Below are 15,921 nucleotides of genomic sequence, written 5' to 3' on the forward strand. Positions count from 1 at the left end.
TTTAAAGGCTAAACATGGAAGAAAATATAATCATTTGGTTCAGAAAGGAAAGCTCACTTGAATATGCTTACATATTTTCTTTTTTCTTTCTAGATGATGTGAACAGACTGTAATAGAATACATGATTTTATTGGGAAAGAACCCAAGGCTGCTCCCCACAATAAGAAGCATTTAATACCAGCCCAAATCAAAACTAATTTATGACTTGGAAACTCCAAATCCTGGAGGAAAAAATGAGATGTTGTGCATTAAACCAAATAAATTTCCCATAAATTGGCATTAAAACATTTCTTCTCAAACAGCAAATTAGAAAATACAAACTTATGTTCCCACCATCTTTTTTTTTTTTTTTTGCATTAGTTGTTAGAATTTAACCACAGTTCTTCACTTAAGGTATGAAGACACAGCAGAAATAACGGAAGTCAACCATGGATACAAGTAGGGCAAATTCTCCCCAAATTGACGGTAACTCTTTGACATGTACTGTATGAAAGGGTTTAAGCAGGGGTAAAATGAAAAAGACTTAAGTACAAGTTGTCTCATGAGGCATGTGAGGAGAGCTCATCCTACTGTACTCATTCAAGAAAATGGAGGTATGTCAACAATTTCTTCCTTTCCTTCTCCTTGATTGTTACTGCCACCTCAGTCTGCAGATGTTGGATATCTAACCGGCGTGTTAGCTCCTATAAAATTGGTTAAGAAAACAGTTTCCAAAACCCCATCACCAGATCAAATAACTGAGGAGTCTTTTCCTGTAATTTCTACTGAAGACATGCCCTCAGATCTGTCACTTACTGAAAAGAGCAATAAAGAAGAAATTTTTGTTGTGTCATCTCAACAGTTTCCTAACAGCCAGTGTGAAGAAACAGTGGAGAACGTAGCAGAGAAAACTGTTTACGTTCCTAAGAGTTCATCTGGCTCTAGGAGAAGATCTGCAGTCTGGAAACATTTTTATTTGTCTCCTTTAGATAACTCAAAGGCCGTTTGCATCCACTGCATGAATGAATTCAGTAGAGGAAAGAATGGTAAAGACCTTGGAACTAGTTGCTTAATACGGCACGTGTGAAGAGTCCAACGTTCTACAAGAGAATGGAGGTGGTTCGAGCATTCCCTCGCTGTACACGGCTCCTCCAACTCTGCTGCCACCTTTATTGCCTTCAGATGGTGATCTGAGTTGTGTGTCATCCCCTGGAAAACTGGCTAAAGAACCAGCATCTGTTTGTTCTTCTCCAGATAGAATGATTGAAGAAAACAATTCACATCTACCTTTGGGAGATGCTCTCATAGAAGACTCGTCATTATTGTCATGTGATGATATAGGTGAGGCTTCCTTAGTTTCTTCCCCTGAAAAAAGCCCTTTAATATTTGAACATGGTGCTGTTTTTCATCAGAATAAACGAATGATGCGGAAACTTAAGTCGGAAGTGTGACATCATTTTTCTTTGTCTCCTGGGAATAGTCTAAAAGTGATGTATAAAATAAATAAATATGTAGACACTGCAATTGTATAATAAATCATGGAAGGAAAGGTGATGTGGGCACAAACTGATGAGACAATTATATAGACACCATCCTGAACTCATTGGTATCCAGAAGAATTTTATGGATGTGAGTTTAGCAAATTCGCCTTATGTGATTCTGGCTTCTGCAGAATGTTTGTCTTCAAAACTGACTTAATTACCCACAATGGTTACTAATGATAGTCAAGTCATTTTTCCTCTTAGTAACAAAACCCCCTCAAAACTGTGGAATCATTTTTCAATTTGTTCTGCAGATTCAACTAAAGTAATATGTATGCACTGTGGACGTACAATAAGTCGGGGGAAAAAGCCAACCAATCTAGGTACCAGTTGCCTTCTAAGACATTTACAACGGTTTCATAACAATGTCCTGAAACCAGATGCCTCAGAGCCAGTATTGTCCTCATCTACAAATAGCCGTGTGCCACTGAGCACGGATTTGTTGGGGACTTCATCTTTTGATGAAGCCACTGATAAGTTTTCTTACCCTCACCCTGTTGCCAAAAAATCACAAGTCTTGTAGCTGAAATAATCGCACTTGACCTTCAGCCATATTCTTTTATAGACAATATTGGCTTTAATTGACTGCTTGCCAAGTACGCAGGGATCAGTACTTGGTCCACTGCTTTTTAACTTGTTCATTAATGATTTGGAGATGGGAGTAAGGAGTGAAGTGGCTAAATTTGCAGATGACACAAAGTTGTTCAGGGTGGTGAAAACCAGTGAGGATTGTGAGGCACTCCAAAGGGATCTGTCAAGGATGGGCGAGTGGGCGTCAACATGGCAAATGGGGTTCAATGTGGCCAAGTGCAAGGTGATGCACATTGGAGCCAAAAATCCTAAATATAAATACACATTGATGGGGTCTGAACTGGCAGAGACTGAGCAAGAGAGAGATCTTGGAGTTGTAGTAGATAACTCACTGAAAATGTCGAGACAGTGTGTGACTGCAATAAAAAAAGCCAATGTTATGCTGGGGATTATTAGGAAGGGTATTGAAAACAGATCAGCCAATATAATAATGCCCCTATATAAATCAATGGTGAGACCTCATTTGGAATACTGTGTGCAATTCTGGTCACCACACCTTAAAAAGGATATTATAGCTTTGGAAAAAGTGCAGAAAAGGGCAACTCGAATGATAAAAGGGTTGGAACACTTTCCCTATGAGGAAAGGTTAAAGCGCTTAGGGCTCTTTAGCTTGGAGAAAAGACGACTGAGGGGTGACATGATCGAGGTTTATAAGATTATGCATGGGAAAGAGCAGGTAAAGAAAGAGGTACTTTTCTCCCTTTCTCACAATACAAGAACCCGTGGGCACTCCATGAAATTGCTGAGCGGTCGGGTTAGAACGGATAAAAGGAAGTACTTCTTCACCCAAAGAGTGATTAACACATGGAATTCACTGCCACAGGAAGTGGTGGGTGCTACAAGCATGGACGGCTTCAAAAGGGAATTAGATAAGCATATGGAGCAGAGGTCCATCAGTGGCTATTAGCCACAAGGTATAGCTAGGGGCTCTGGGGCAAGTGATGCTCTGTGTTCTTGGTGCTTGGGGGGGGTCAACAGTGGGAGGGCTTCTAATGTCCTGGCCCCACTGCTGGACCTCCTGATGGCACTGGTATTTCTGGCCACTGTGTGACACAGAGTGTTGGACTGGATGGGCCTTTGGCCTGATCCAACATTGGCGTCTCTTATGTTCTTATGTTCTTATGAATACTTGCAGCCTCAGTATTCTTTGCCTTCACCATCTTATTTTTCTAGGACTGCAATTCCTGATATGTATGAAAGTGTGAAACAAATAACTGTTTCACATTTTAAAGAAGCTGAAAGTGGAGCAGTTCATTTTACGTCTGGAATATGGATGAGTAACCAAACCCGAGAATATCTAACCCTTACTGCTCATTTGGTAACATTTGAGTCCAGGGTTCGACCACAATAATTACCATTTTTCAGCTCTGTTACATGTGTCACAGATCGTGACTATGGTGGTATCAGCATTTAGAAGCAACTAGAATATTGGTGGGAAGCTTGGATAACATTAATCAGGCTTCAGATTGGGACTACTGTAACAGATAATTAGACTATAGGAAAAACTTTAAATGAAGAGGATCATTCAAGTGTGCAGTGTTTTGGTCACATAGTTAACCACATAATGAAGCTATTAAAAGCCAGAGAATGGTTCAAAACTTGCTTAGTATTGCAAGAAAGATTTGTGAACGTGTTCATCGGTCAGCAAAAGCAAGAGAGAAACTGGCAGAGCTGCAGAAAGAGTATCACTTGCCCCAGCATCAGTTAATTCAAGATGTTCCATCAAAGTGGAATACATCGTTCCATATGCTTGAAAGCCTCATTGAACAGAAAAGAGCAATTGACGAAATGTCCATAGAGTGCAGCTTCAGGGAATTAATAAACTGATCAGTAGGAAGTGATGCAGTCTGTCAGTCATGCTGTCAAGCCATTTGAAGTTGCAAGCAGAGAGATGAGCACACAAATGTCCACTTTAAGACAAGTAATTCCAATGATTCACATACTCAACAGGAAAATTGAACTACTGTTTGAGGAAACAATGGGTATAGATACCATGCTGAAGTCTTTAAAAGAAGCTATGGTGAGTAGATTGTCTTCTACGCTTCACGATCCAAGGTACATTTTTGCTACTCTTTTGGACCCTCGTTACAAGGCCTCATTATTCACAGAAGAGGAGGCTGAACAGTATAAACAGGACTTAATCAGGGAGCTAGAAATATTAAGTGCTACCTCAGATGATGAGAAACCCTAGGTACTGTATATTAGTTTAATATTGCTTTAATTACAATGGAAAAACCCCCACATTTTCTAGCTGTCAGAAGAAAGCTGTACATAAAAGGTGGAGTTGAAGCCATCTTTTTACATAGCAGGTTTTAAATGCAGGTCTAATGTACTTAAAGAATTATGAGAATATTCAAGTATGATGTATGTACTAAAGGTGGCTATTGAGTTAGTATTGGAATAAAGTTAGAGGTATTATGGAAGATCAGTTATCAGTAACCTATAATCTTGCCATTCAGTGGTTGCTCTTCAGTTTTTTTACACTGTAACTGAATTAGAGCTTGAGTATTTATAAGGTTTGGGGGGAGTTTATTTTCAGTTTTGTTTCCAGTTGTTTATTTAATACATTGTATTTGAAAGAAATACAAAGAGTTAGCATTATGCTATATTCTTTTAAAACAGAGTACATCCAAACATCCAGTACTACTCCTTGGTGTAAAAACAAAGTCCTGGTTGTCCTTGGAACGGAAAATTATGTGTGATGTCCTCTGTTTAAAGTTCCTGTTTCAAAAAGCTGACAGTCTGATTCTCATCAAATATCCCTTATAGAACAGTCCCCTGCTTAGAATGTGATTTGCTAGAATTGACCTATAATTGGCACTGTTGATCAGGCAAATAAAATATTGTAGAACCCCCTAAGCCTCGAACCAAGGTTTAAGAATAGCCAGCATTTTAATTATAAACAATATGCTTTGGGGGTTTTTTTGTTTTTGTTTTTAAATATTCAAGGTTCCTCTTCCCGTTTCTGTGCATTGATGAAATTCTTCGGGGAAATGGGAGTTGCCTATGACCTTTAGGAAAGATGTAGTTTTGTTAAAATACTGTACCTCTGCCTAATTTTTTTTGCATTTACTATGTTTTAGTATATAAATGGTGAACTGAGTTTCTGAAATTAAACATTTTATTTGCCATTTTTAGTTCTAGTTGTGATCTCATGAGTCTCTCCCCCCCCCCCTTGGACAGTAGTGGGGATTACCAGTTGGAAAAAGGGTTTTTTAGCAGTATGCAGAAAATAACTATCTTGGGGTCAAATGGAAGAAGGCTTTTTGCTTTGATTTTGGTCTTTCAAGATTGCCTCTACAGTCTTATATTCAAAACTTCCTTACTGTTTTAATATTACCTTTAGTTCCAGTGGGATTCAGTTTCCCAAACTATTATTCAGTTATGCACACAATGATGTGTAAGTGTCTTGCATTGCTAAAGGTCACGATAGGATGGATCAATATGAAATTATGCATTATAGCATAAATGGCTGCATTTTCAAAACATTTTGCCATATTAACTTTCATTCTGTTACATTCTAAATATCCTATAGAAATATTAGTTTGTTAAATACAGTAAATAAGTAAAACTGTGTGACTGCTTACATTTAGAACCTGAGAAAATGAGTCATCTTCCAGGTGTCAAATCCTCAGAACTTGGGAAGGGGGGGGGCTGATCACATTCTGAAAAGCTACTTATAGGCAGGCTCAAGGGGTTCCACATTCCTAAGTTTTTAATTGAAACAGCAGAATCTGCACATCAGATATAGCTTTGCAAATTTTACTCCAGTGTAACTAATTCCCATCCCGCCTCATGATAGGGCATAGGAGTCTGTTATTCAGGAAAGAATCCCAAAGTCCTTTGAGCACACTCATTGCATGGGGGTTGTTTTTTGTATTTTGATCTTTATATTCTGTTATCGTGGTTGGGTGATGTAAATGTCCAGTAGGGGGGACCAGGGGAGTGAGGCACTACAGCAGCAGCAAGGAGGCCAAGGGAGTTGTGGGAGGAAGGGTGCCTCAAGGGCACGAAACTCGAGTAGGGGAAAGGACTATTCATAGTGGGAGGGCACTAAGGGTCTAATGGTGGGGGTCAGGTCTAAGCATTAAAAACACCATGTCAGTCACTGAATGTAGTGAAAGTGGCCTAATAGGAGCCTGTGAGGGCCAACACAGCAGGTCCCTGGTCTGAGGCCACAGCATGGCATGATACATGGGTAGAACATAGTTTTTGCTTATAAGAGCCCGCATTCCATAAATTACTGGTGTTGCCTAAATGATATCAATTAGAGTGCAAAAGCCTTTTAGCCTACCCTGCAGAGTCAGTCAGTGTAGAATAGATTTTATTAGCACAGGCCAAGGATGAGTCAATAGAGTGTAGCTACAAGGCTATCCTTGTTAGTTACTGTCCATCTTCCCATCTTGAGTAGTCAGTCTTATACCTCACAGGTATATGTACTGGAGAAGGATGATGGGTTTGAGTTCTTTATATTCCATAAACTCCAGCCTGTATTTGGGAACTGTGGATATGTCCTGTTGCCCAAGATTCCTCACATCTTCTCACCAATTTGAGGCCAGTTGCTGTTATAAGGTGGGAGTTCCAGTACTGTTCCATTGCACATCTGAACTCTGCTCAGATTTAGTTCATGGCAATCATATCAAGTCTACATTCAGAAGCTAATTTCATTAAAAAAAAACCCACCATACATGTTGGCCTGAATTTTGAATTGTGCTAGTACTGGTTTTCATTCACCCTCCTGAAATCAGTGATATTAGGAAATAGTGATTTTTAGCAACAGTGATTAATATATGATCAGAATGTATATTAGTGCTCTCTTGCTAGAATGCAGAAGACACTTAGATCTCTCTAAAGCGAGTAGAGATTTGCATGACAGCTGAAACTTGGAATACACATAGTTAAACATCAGACTTAAAGTCTAAAAACTGGATGTCTTAATACTTTTTCTTAATTTGGGACACAAGTGCTATCTTATAAGCCACTCTCAACACAAATCAAACTGAGGCATAGGTACTAGAATGCAGGGTTATAGAGAGTTCCCTCATGCTTTTAGCATCAGATCAAGAAGATGGATTTTCAGTGGCTGCTGTTAATGCAGGGTAAAATAGGGAAAAGATGCATGCATGCTCTCCCCCCCCCCCCCGTACTTCTCTGCTTGGGACAGGTTTGTACTGCCTAGCATGAGCCATATTCACGAGCAAATGGTCAGTTTATGGGGACAGGTGGTGTCTTATCGGGACTTGATTTTATTGGCTCAATGTCCTGTTTGGGACTCTTGCCTAGTTTGAGAGTGTGTATCTTGTGGTGGGAATGTGAGACAGGATTTGGATTTTGTTGGTGTATCACCCACCCTGCTGCCCAACAGTCTTCCTGCCTGAAATTGTGGAGGTGGTCTTGCACGTTTTGTGGATTCCTAGCCTGCTTGCCTTGTGGGACTCTGACATCCATGCTGAGGCTGCCGTGTCAGGAGCAACTCAAGATTTCATGGTCTCTACAACAACCATGAACCTGTTTCAGGTAATAGCAGGCCCCACAGTATATGCAGGTCATACTCTTGATATGGCATTCTGCTTTGGTCAGGAGGAAGGTGATCTGAAGGTGGGAGGATTGAAGAGGATCACTCCTTGCTGGTGTTTAGACTTAAAAGGGTACCAAGACTGCAGGGATGAGGGATTAAGATGACTTGCCTTTGCTGCCTGGTTTTCAGAAAGCATTAGGGAATTTTCCAGCTGTTATGTTTTGTGCTGTTGTCTGTGCCTTGGTTGACTTCTGGATTGGGGAAATGACCCAGTCAAAAGACCCAATTGTACCTTGGCACCCTCTCTTAGGTCTAAGAGCCCAGGCAGCCCCTTGGTTTCCTGCGGGGCTGTTGATGATTAAAAGACAAGGGAGATTACTAGAGCAACAGCTGAGAAAGACTCAGGACAAATCCTACAAGGCATGGGCTATGGCTCATTATAAAGTCTGGTCCCTGCCACACGGCAGAAAAAAACACAAGCAAAGTGTGGCTATTCAGAGCCGCACCAAAAGAAACACGCGGCGGCGGGATCATATTGATCCCCTGAGCCGCTGCACCGTTGCTCCCCGGCACGATCAGATGCCAGGGAGGAAGCATGCGCATGCGCAGTTCGGCTGGGAGCCTCAATTGCTCCAGAAGACGGACGATTGGGCGATCCGATGGCTGCGCTTGCTGTGGCGTCTCTGGTAAGTCCTGCTCGGGAGGTAAGGTTTTTTAACAGCGGATTTTCAGCCGGAAGGGCCGGATCGGGGATGGGTGCGCACCGCTTCCCAGATATTGCGGTGAGATCACGCCCGTTTGCTGCGCCCCTGATCTGTCCCTCTTCTGGCCCAAAACCTTTCGTGTGACCGGGGCCTCTGCTGTAGCGATGGTGGCAAAAAAAAGCATTTCTCGGCCACCATTTCATCTGCATGCTGTATACCTTCAGAACTCTTCTGAGTGGTCAGGGCTCTATTGGGTTGTGGCTGACACGAGGAGATGGTTTGCTTTTCAGCCCACTTTTATGATTGCTTGTCCCCCATGCTTTTCTATGTCTGTGTAAAAAATACTGGAAGAGGTCATCCAGAGATTTTACTGAGTTGTCATCAATATGCAGATGGCATTCAGCGCTATCTCATGCTTACCAGCACATCCCAGGGAGGCTTTGGAAACCACGAACTAGTGCCTGGAGGTAGTTTTGGATTGGATGAAGGCTAACAAGCTGAAACTTAATCACAACCAAACAGAATTGCTATTGGAGGGGGAAAGGTCTGGCCCAGGAAATGGGTTATCTCCTATTGTGGATGAGGTTACACTCCCCCTAAAGGAGCAGATTCACAGCTTGGGAGTGCTCCTGGGCCCAGGCCTCATTAGGTAAACAGGCGGCAGTGGTGGCCAGTGGTGCCTTTCATTACTTTTGGTTGGTGAGGCAGCTGTGGCCCTTCCTTGGGTCAGTCACAAGCTCTGGCACAGCTGTTCCTGAAAGAGCAGTTTGTGTCAGAGTTCTCTCAGCCCCACCTACCTCACAGGGTGTTTGTTGTGGGGAGAGGAAGGGAAAGGAGTTTGTAAGCCGCTCTGAGACTCCAAGTGAAGGGTAGGGTATAAGTCCAATCTCTTCTTCTTCTTCCTGGGCAGGAAGGATCATGCCACTGTAGTACATGCCCTAGTAACATTCAGATTACTGCAATGTGCTGTACGTGGGGCTGCCTTTGAAGACTGTCCAGAAGTTACAGCTGCAGACCGTGTTGACTGGAATGGATCATAGGGACCATATCACTCACACTGACCTTTAAAGTTCTGTATGGTTTAGGACCAACCTACCTTAAGGACCACCTTCTCCCATATAAACCTACCTGTTTACTCTGGTCATCTTCAGCAGTCCTGCTTCAGTTGCCCCTGCCATGTGAGGCTAAACTGGTGGCAGCCTGAAAAAGGACTTTTTCAGTTGTGGCACCAAAACTTTGGAACTCCCTCCCCAGAATATTTGTCTCCCTCTCTTGCTGTCTTCCACCAGTTAGGGTAAAGACCTTTTTGTTTCATTCAATGTACCCCTGACAACAGTTATTGGCCTTCCTCCATGGTTCTGATATATGTTTCTGTTTTTATTGTTTTTGTTTTTGATGATGTTTTTAATTGTTCAAATGTGTTCATGTTTGCCACCTTGCAGACCTTGATCAGGTGCAAGGTGACATAAAAATGTTCAGATAAATACAATAATTGAGGTTAATTAGTGGAACTATTCTGAAAGTGATGAGACTGCCTATTCTTGATATACATCCATCCATCGGTTTGCAATAGATTTTTGCAAGGGGAACCAAATTAAAATGTTTATGTAATTTGAATACATCAGCATTCACAACTGTTAGTTTGTAGGTGGTGCTTGCAAATGTATAGAATGCTGGATTTGCAATATGGCATACTCAACCTCAGGCAAAATAGGTGGCACGGGTAAGTCCAAAAGACCAGCACTCCCCTGCACACAGTAGTAATTTGGGTTTAAAATGTGAAAGAGATTTCAGTAAGTTTCACTTACTTCTACAGCCCAGGGCACAGTATCTCTTGTTCACTCTAGTGCTGGAAATAGGAAACCATGAGTGCAGTTCACTGTAAGAATATGGGGTTTACTGCTTCACGTGTCTTGAATGTCATCAGTAGCTGCTGCATACCTGAATAACTCATACATCAAGGAAGAAATATTGTCCATCAAAGAGAACTGCACAACAATAAAATTGATCAAATGTGTGCCATAGTATACAGGGGAAACAGCAGGACAGTGTGGATGGACTGGTTTTACAGGTCGGCATTTGTTGCATCTAAGTAAATCTGCACACTAGGCTACACCCAGCACTGTGATTAAATCTTTGAAAGAAAAAAAAGAAATGAGTAATTTCAAGCAGCACATTTTCTTTCCAAATTGCTGAATCAGCTTAAGTATCATAAAACAGTAGTTGTAGGTGAGGGTACATTTGTACCTACTGGATCTTCAGGCAGTCCTTATTGCTGTGACCACTGAGAAAACCTGATCCAGCCAACTGTATGCATGACTTAAAATACTGGATCATTTTTCTGCTTGTTTTCAATGTACTTGTTTTTTAAAAATTATTTACAGAATGTAGTGAAAATATTTATGCAACAGGTCAGGTCACTGAATTACACCCCATTGAAAAGCTGTACATTCCACAGCAGAAATTCTTAAAACTACCTAACACTGATGGAAACATTAGTAAGGACAAATTGTTCTCAGCAATGGGATATATTGTTTTCCTCTTGATTTCCATCTTTTGTCAACGTATTCAAGAGCAACTTATTCTCCATGATGTCATGTTATAATCAGGGGTCATTTCGTAGAAAAAGAGCTAGGGGAACTCATTAGCATAACTCATTAGCATATGCCACACCCCCTGACATCAGGGGCCCGGCGGTGGACCTGCAAGGCCGGCGGGAGTGCAAGGAAGCCCCGCCAAGGCCCTCCCTGGCCCCAGGCAGGCAGGGGTGGGGAGAGGCGGGGAGGAAGCAACTTACCCTCCCCTCTTCTCCTGCCTCCTCCTGGCTGAATGAGGGCCGGAAGCGGGGCGGCCGGAAGCAGGGGGTGGGGCTTCGTCATGTGCCCCGCCCCCTGTACCTCACCCGGGGGAACTGTGTTCCCCCGCGTTCCCCCTCGAAATGACCTCTGGTTATAATGTGTAAAATAAAAGTCCCAAAATGTCTAGATCTGGCTGGGAATGCACCTGCCCATCTGAGAGACACACACACACACGAGTATTGGTTTTGAAAAATGTCCAGGTTGGATGCAGCCAGTTTTTCCACTGATACAGACAGGAGCAAGCCACCATGAGATCTGCACAAATGGAAAACATATATGAGGGGAACGGAACAAGATTTAGTGAATAGGATGGCTGAATCCAGTTCTCTATATGCAACAATATCCCAGACATGTAGACAGATATCCCAAATTTTAGATGGATCATTGATCATATAATTTGGGAGTAATGTGTGTTAGACTTTTTTTGTTTATAGCAACCCGAGATTTTCAACGGATAGAGCAGGAGGCAGTAATCTTGCTCGCAAGATTATGAGTGTCTAGAAGATCGTTTGAAGTTGTTTAGCATGAATGTAGATAAGACATTAGCCAAAATGACATTAAAATTTCACATGACAGGTTAATAGGGAAACACAGTGATATACCATTTAATCAAACATAATAAATATGTATAGAATTACATTAAAGGGCCACACCATTTGTTAGAAGTATATCATGTAATTTTAAACTGTATCTCATATCATAAACATTATGTAAAATGGTAATATATACAACTAGATTATATATAAATGTGTATATACACAACATTAGAACATTCCAACTGCTCATAGAAGGAAAAAGACCCTGAAAGATTCTTTCGGTCTCTCACAGTTCCCATGTGTGTGTGTGTGGGGGGGAATTATGGTTCTTAAGTGGGAAGCTTTTCCAACAATGCTAGTTGGGATTTCAAGTTTAAAGTAAATGGAGGTAATACAGTGAAATTCAAGGTAATCCCAGTAGTCCCAGGAATTTGTGCCACTATGCGGTGGGTCATCTTGTAATGTGACACCTGAATAGGATCCATCTCCATAAGTATGTGTGTGTACGAGAACATGAGCTGGTCACCTGGTTTCAGGTCTTCCCGTTTGTCATACCTATAATAGAAGAAGAAATCAGCCATTGCAAAAAGGATTAAAAATACAACTGCCCTGTTCTAAACATCCCCAGCTCTGTGTACAGTTTCAAGGGATATTTTATGACAACACCCCATCCCCCATCAAGCTATTCTTAAAACTCTATGAACACAAAGAGCTGTGTATGTGCTTCTAAAAGGCATCTGAAATGCAAGCAATTGTGGCATAACTACATTTAGTTCTAAAAAAAATTAGAGGTTGTAATAGTCATCATAATTTGATTTCCCTACTGCCGCTGGGAGAACTGAAGTTGTGCTGTGGGTGAACAAAGGACAACAGCTGACTATAGAGCTGATTGGTGGAAAGACCAAGAGTGGTCAGAATTATTTCCGGTGTCCTAGCAACTAGCATTCTGACCAGCTGCAACCTGTACCTTGGGAAGCTGCCACCACCATCATGTCACCTCCAAACTGGAAAAACCTAACTGTCCTCCAAAGACACACAATCACAAACTGTAAGGAGCTGGTTATAGAACATTCAAGATACCGTGGAAAATAATATGGAATCTCTGAACTTTAAGTAAAGATCTTTGCCGGCTCAGTTCCAGCATGAAGTATTTAGACTTTGGTAGGGACAGAGAACACGTATTTCATAGCTACTATGGAGCACTACATTCATAATACTCGGTGCCAGGAGCCACATGTGGCTCTTCGGTATGCCACCCAGTGCTCTTCTGAGCACCATTCCCTAATGCAGCAACTGCCCCAATGTTTCAGGAAAGTGGGCAAGGCTCTTGTCCAGTGGGACTTGTGGCAGTCTTTCCCCACTACAGAGCTAGAATACAGCTACAGAAGCAGGCTCACTTTGATAACTACTCCAATCTATAGGAACGGCATACGTAATAAGGACTTCCATTTGAGTTATTGGTAATATTGAAGATAAATGCATTTAGTTTATGTATAGGCTTCTGTGGTTGAATGCTCTACCACTTTCTGAAGGCAGGTGAGAGAAAGACATTTAACAGTGCCAACATTTACTGAAACTGAATTTTATGTATGCTTCTCATATTACAAGTCAAGAGATTTGCTCTCCTAGTAAGATTTAAATACCCTCTGTGAATAATAATCCCTCTTGTGTTAATTTTTTGAAGCTGGATGTGGGCATTATTGCCAGCTCAGCTTTAGAACTTCTAATAAGCAAGAGGATCCTTTTCTTTCATTAGTTGGTGCCCACAACCAGTTCAGATGCATTTACTATTGTGTATAGCCTTCCAATTTAGAAAATGTGATTTCTAAACAAAATGATACCCTACTTTAAAAAAGAAAAAAGATAAAAAAATATTTCTTCCACTTTTGTAAAACTGAAAGCAGCCCCCAAAGAAGTTACAACATTTAAACTGTAATCACAAAAGGATAAGACCAGCAATGGGGGAAAAAATTTGGACTGTAAAGTTTGATTCCCCACTCCTCCACTTGCACCTGGCTGGATGACCTTGGGCAAGCCGTAGTTCTGATAAGAGCTGTTCTTGAAAAAGAGCAGTTTCTGTCAAGAGCTCTCTCAGCCCCACTTACCTCACAGAGTGTCTGTTGTGGGGAGGGGAAGGGAAAGGAGTTTGTAAGCCACTCTGAGACACCTTGGGGTAGTGAAGGGTGAGGTATAAATCCAATCTCCTCCTCTTCTATTTTGAGATATTTTAAACGATCATTATGTATTTTAATTTTTCTTATTAAAGTGTCTGGAATTTTTTTATTTTGATGGAATCGTTGTTTCTATGCCTTGCTTGCTCATGCAATAAAGACATGAGTGATCGATTGATGAAACTAAAAAAGGACAATGAGACCAACAACTCAATCAAATACTAAATGAAATGAAATCAAGTTGTCACCTGATACTTAAAAGCAGAACCAAAGAAGGTACTAGATCAGTGTCATGGGAGAATTTCAGTCATGGCACCACTACTGAAAAGGTTTTACCATCCTGAACCCACACTTCAGAAGGCCAGGGTACCTAGACAGGTTTCTGCGAACACATTGTACATCAGTGGTACTTTGCAGCTCATGAAGAACCACATTCACAACTGGTGGTGGAAAGTGCATCAAGTCACAGCTGACTTCAGGTGACCTCATGGGGCTTTCAAGTGGTTTGCCATTCCCTATTCCTTGGAGGTCACCCATTCAAATGCTAGCTAGTGCTGACCCTGCTTAGCTTCCAAGATCTGATGAAATCGAGCTAGCGTGGGCTATCCAGGCCAGGAAATACAATTATCATCAACCAAAACAGCTACATTTACTTCTATCCCCAGCATGAAGCCTATATTTCAGGGAGGCTTGCAGCTTACTCATTTCTCTGGCTGCAGCTGTTTCAAGGTGGGAATCAACTGCCAACCACAGGCCCATTGGGCAAGGGCCTTGCCCGCTTTCATAAAACTTGAGGCAGGTGCCATATTGGGAACAGTGCTTAGAAGAGTCACAGGTGCAGCCCCATAGCCAGAAATTTTTTTGGGTGTCAACTGGGGGGGGCGGGGACATGCCAGGTCTTCCTGCTTCCATGCAATAAAGCCAAATCCCCAACATTGTCCCATACCAGCCTCTCCCCAAAAAGGAGGTGGAGTGAAAAACTGGGCAAGGATGGGCTCTGACATCCCACCAGGCATGGAGTCAGTGGAGCAACAGGACCTCCTCCAGCTCCACGTGGAGAAGGCATCCAAGCAATGAAGCTGTTACCGGCAAGTGTTGGCTGGCTGACCCCGTCTTCCCACTTGTGCACACTACTGCCACCTCTTTCTTCTCACTGGGTCCTGCTCAGGCTCAGCACCATTCGTGGTCTCGGAAGAGCAGCGCACACCGAGTGCTCTCCCTGCCTTCTCAGGGAAAAATGAGCCCGCTATCCTTATTTCTGCACACCAAAGCAGCTCGACCGTCGGTTAGACATCTACTTTGGGAGGCCGCCAGCAGGCTGGCTGATCTGGCAGGAGCATGCTCCTGCTACGCCTCCCTTCCTGCAAAGCTCTGCCCTTTTAACTTCCCCCCTTCCCTGCTCTTCAGGGTCCCGCCTCCTCCTCCCATCCTGCTGGGCTGCAGCCCAGCCCCCTCAGGAGGTCAGGGAGAGAGGCACTGCCTCACCTCACAACAATCTACTACAGAAGCAGGAAGACCCAGTGAGGTTGTGCCTGCTGGCTCCCTCCCCTCCTGAGGGGGCCAGGCATATTTGTGGGGGGGAATGTCTCCCCACCCCCTGCTACAGGCCTGCACAGGTGGGATCTCAAAGAGCCATGTATGACTCCTGAGCCATTAAGTATCAATGGTGTAAAGTAGAGGCAGGTTGATACATGAGATGATCATTATTATTTTTTAGAAACCAGGGCCAATTAGGTTAAAAACAACTGGTAACCAAAGCAATTATCACTGCAGCATGCCACCATGTTTTGGAGATATCTTCAAAGGCAGCCCTACACAGAATGCATTACAGAAGCCCTAGAAGGAGAGAACATGAGGTTATCACTGTCAGATCCTGGCAGTTTCTGTGAACAGAAGGATTTCCTCATGTGGATAATGACTCTATCATCTCCCATTCGTGCTGCAGCCCAAAATGCTGCACCTGGACGTAATTTATTGGGGGGGGGGGGGAAATGTTCTTGGGCTGTAATGGAAGGCAAAAAAA

The 15,921-nt window shown here is 42.5% G+C and overlaps 2 protein-coding genes across 2 annotated transcripts in view; one reads left to right on the forward strand and one right to left on the reverse strand.

Annotated features, from left to right (window-relative positions):
• Positions 1 to 477: 477 nt before the first annotated feature.
• ZBED4 (zinc finger, BED-type containing 4) lies at positions 478 to 4,302 on the forward strand. The gene is given in 9 exon segments (XM_015413079.1): positions 478 to 1,077; positions 1,079 to 1,173; positions 1,207 to 1,469; positions 1,472 to 1,541; positions 1,544 to 2,026; positions 2,029 to 2,110; positions 3,234 to 3,667; positions 3,670 to 3,934; positions 3,936 to 4,302. Coding segments are annotated over 9 exon segments (2,364 nt in total). The 5' UTR covers positions 478 to 772.
• A 7,539-nt stretch (positions 4,303 to 11,841) lies between these two features.
• Positions 11,842 to 15,921, reverse strand: part of ALG12 (ALG12, alpha-1,6-mannosyltransferase) — a 28,986-nt gene continuing 24,906 nt past the window's right edge. The window contains exon 11 of the mRNA XM_015413081.1: positions 11,842 to 12,282. Within this exon, the coding sequence (XP_015268567.1) occupies positions 12,057 to 12,282 (226 nt within the window). The 3' untranslated portion in view covers positions 11,842 to 12,056. The remainder of the gene's footprint in view (positions 12,283 to 15,921) is intronic.

Source organism: Gekko japonicus, unplaced genomic scaffold (genome assembly GCF_001447785.1).
Source record: "Gekko japonicus isolate JY-2015 unplaced genomic scaffold, Gekko_japonicus_V1.1 scaffold3100, whole genome shotgun sequence".
Taxonomy (NCBI): domain Eukaryota; kingdom Metazoa; phylum Chordata; class Lepidosauria; order Squamata; family Gekkonidae; genus Gekko; species Gekko japonicus.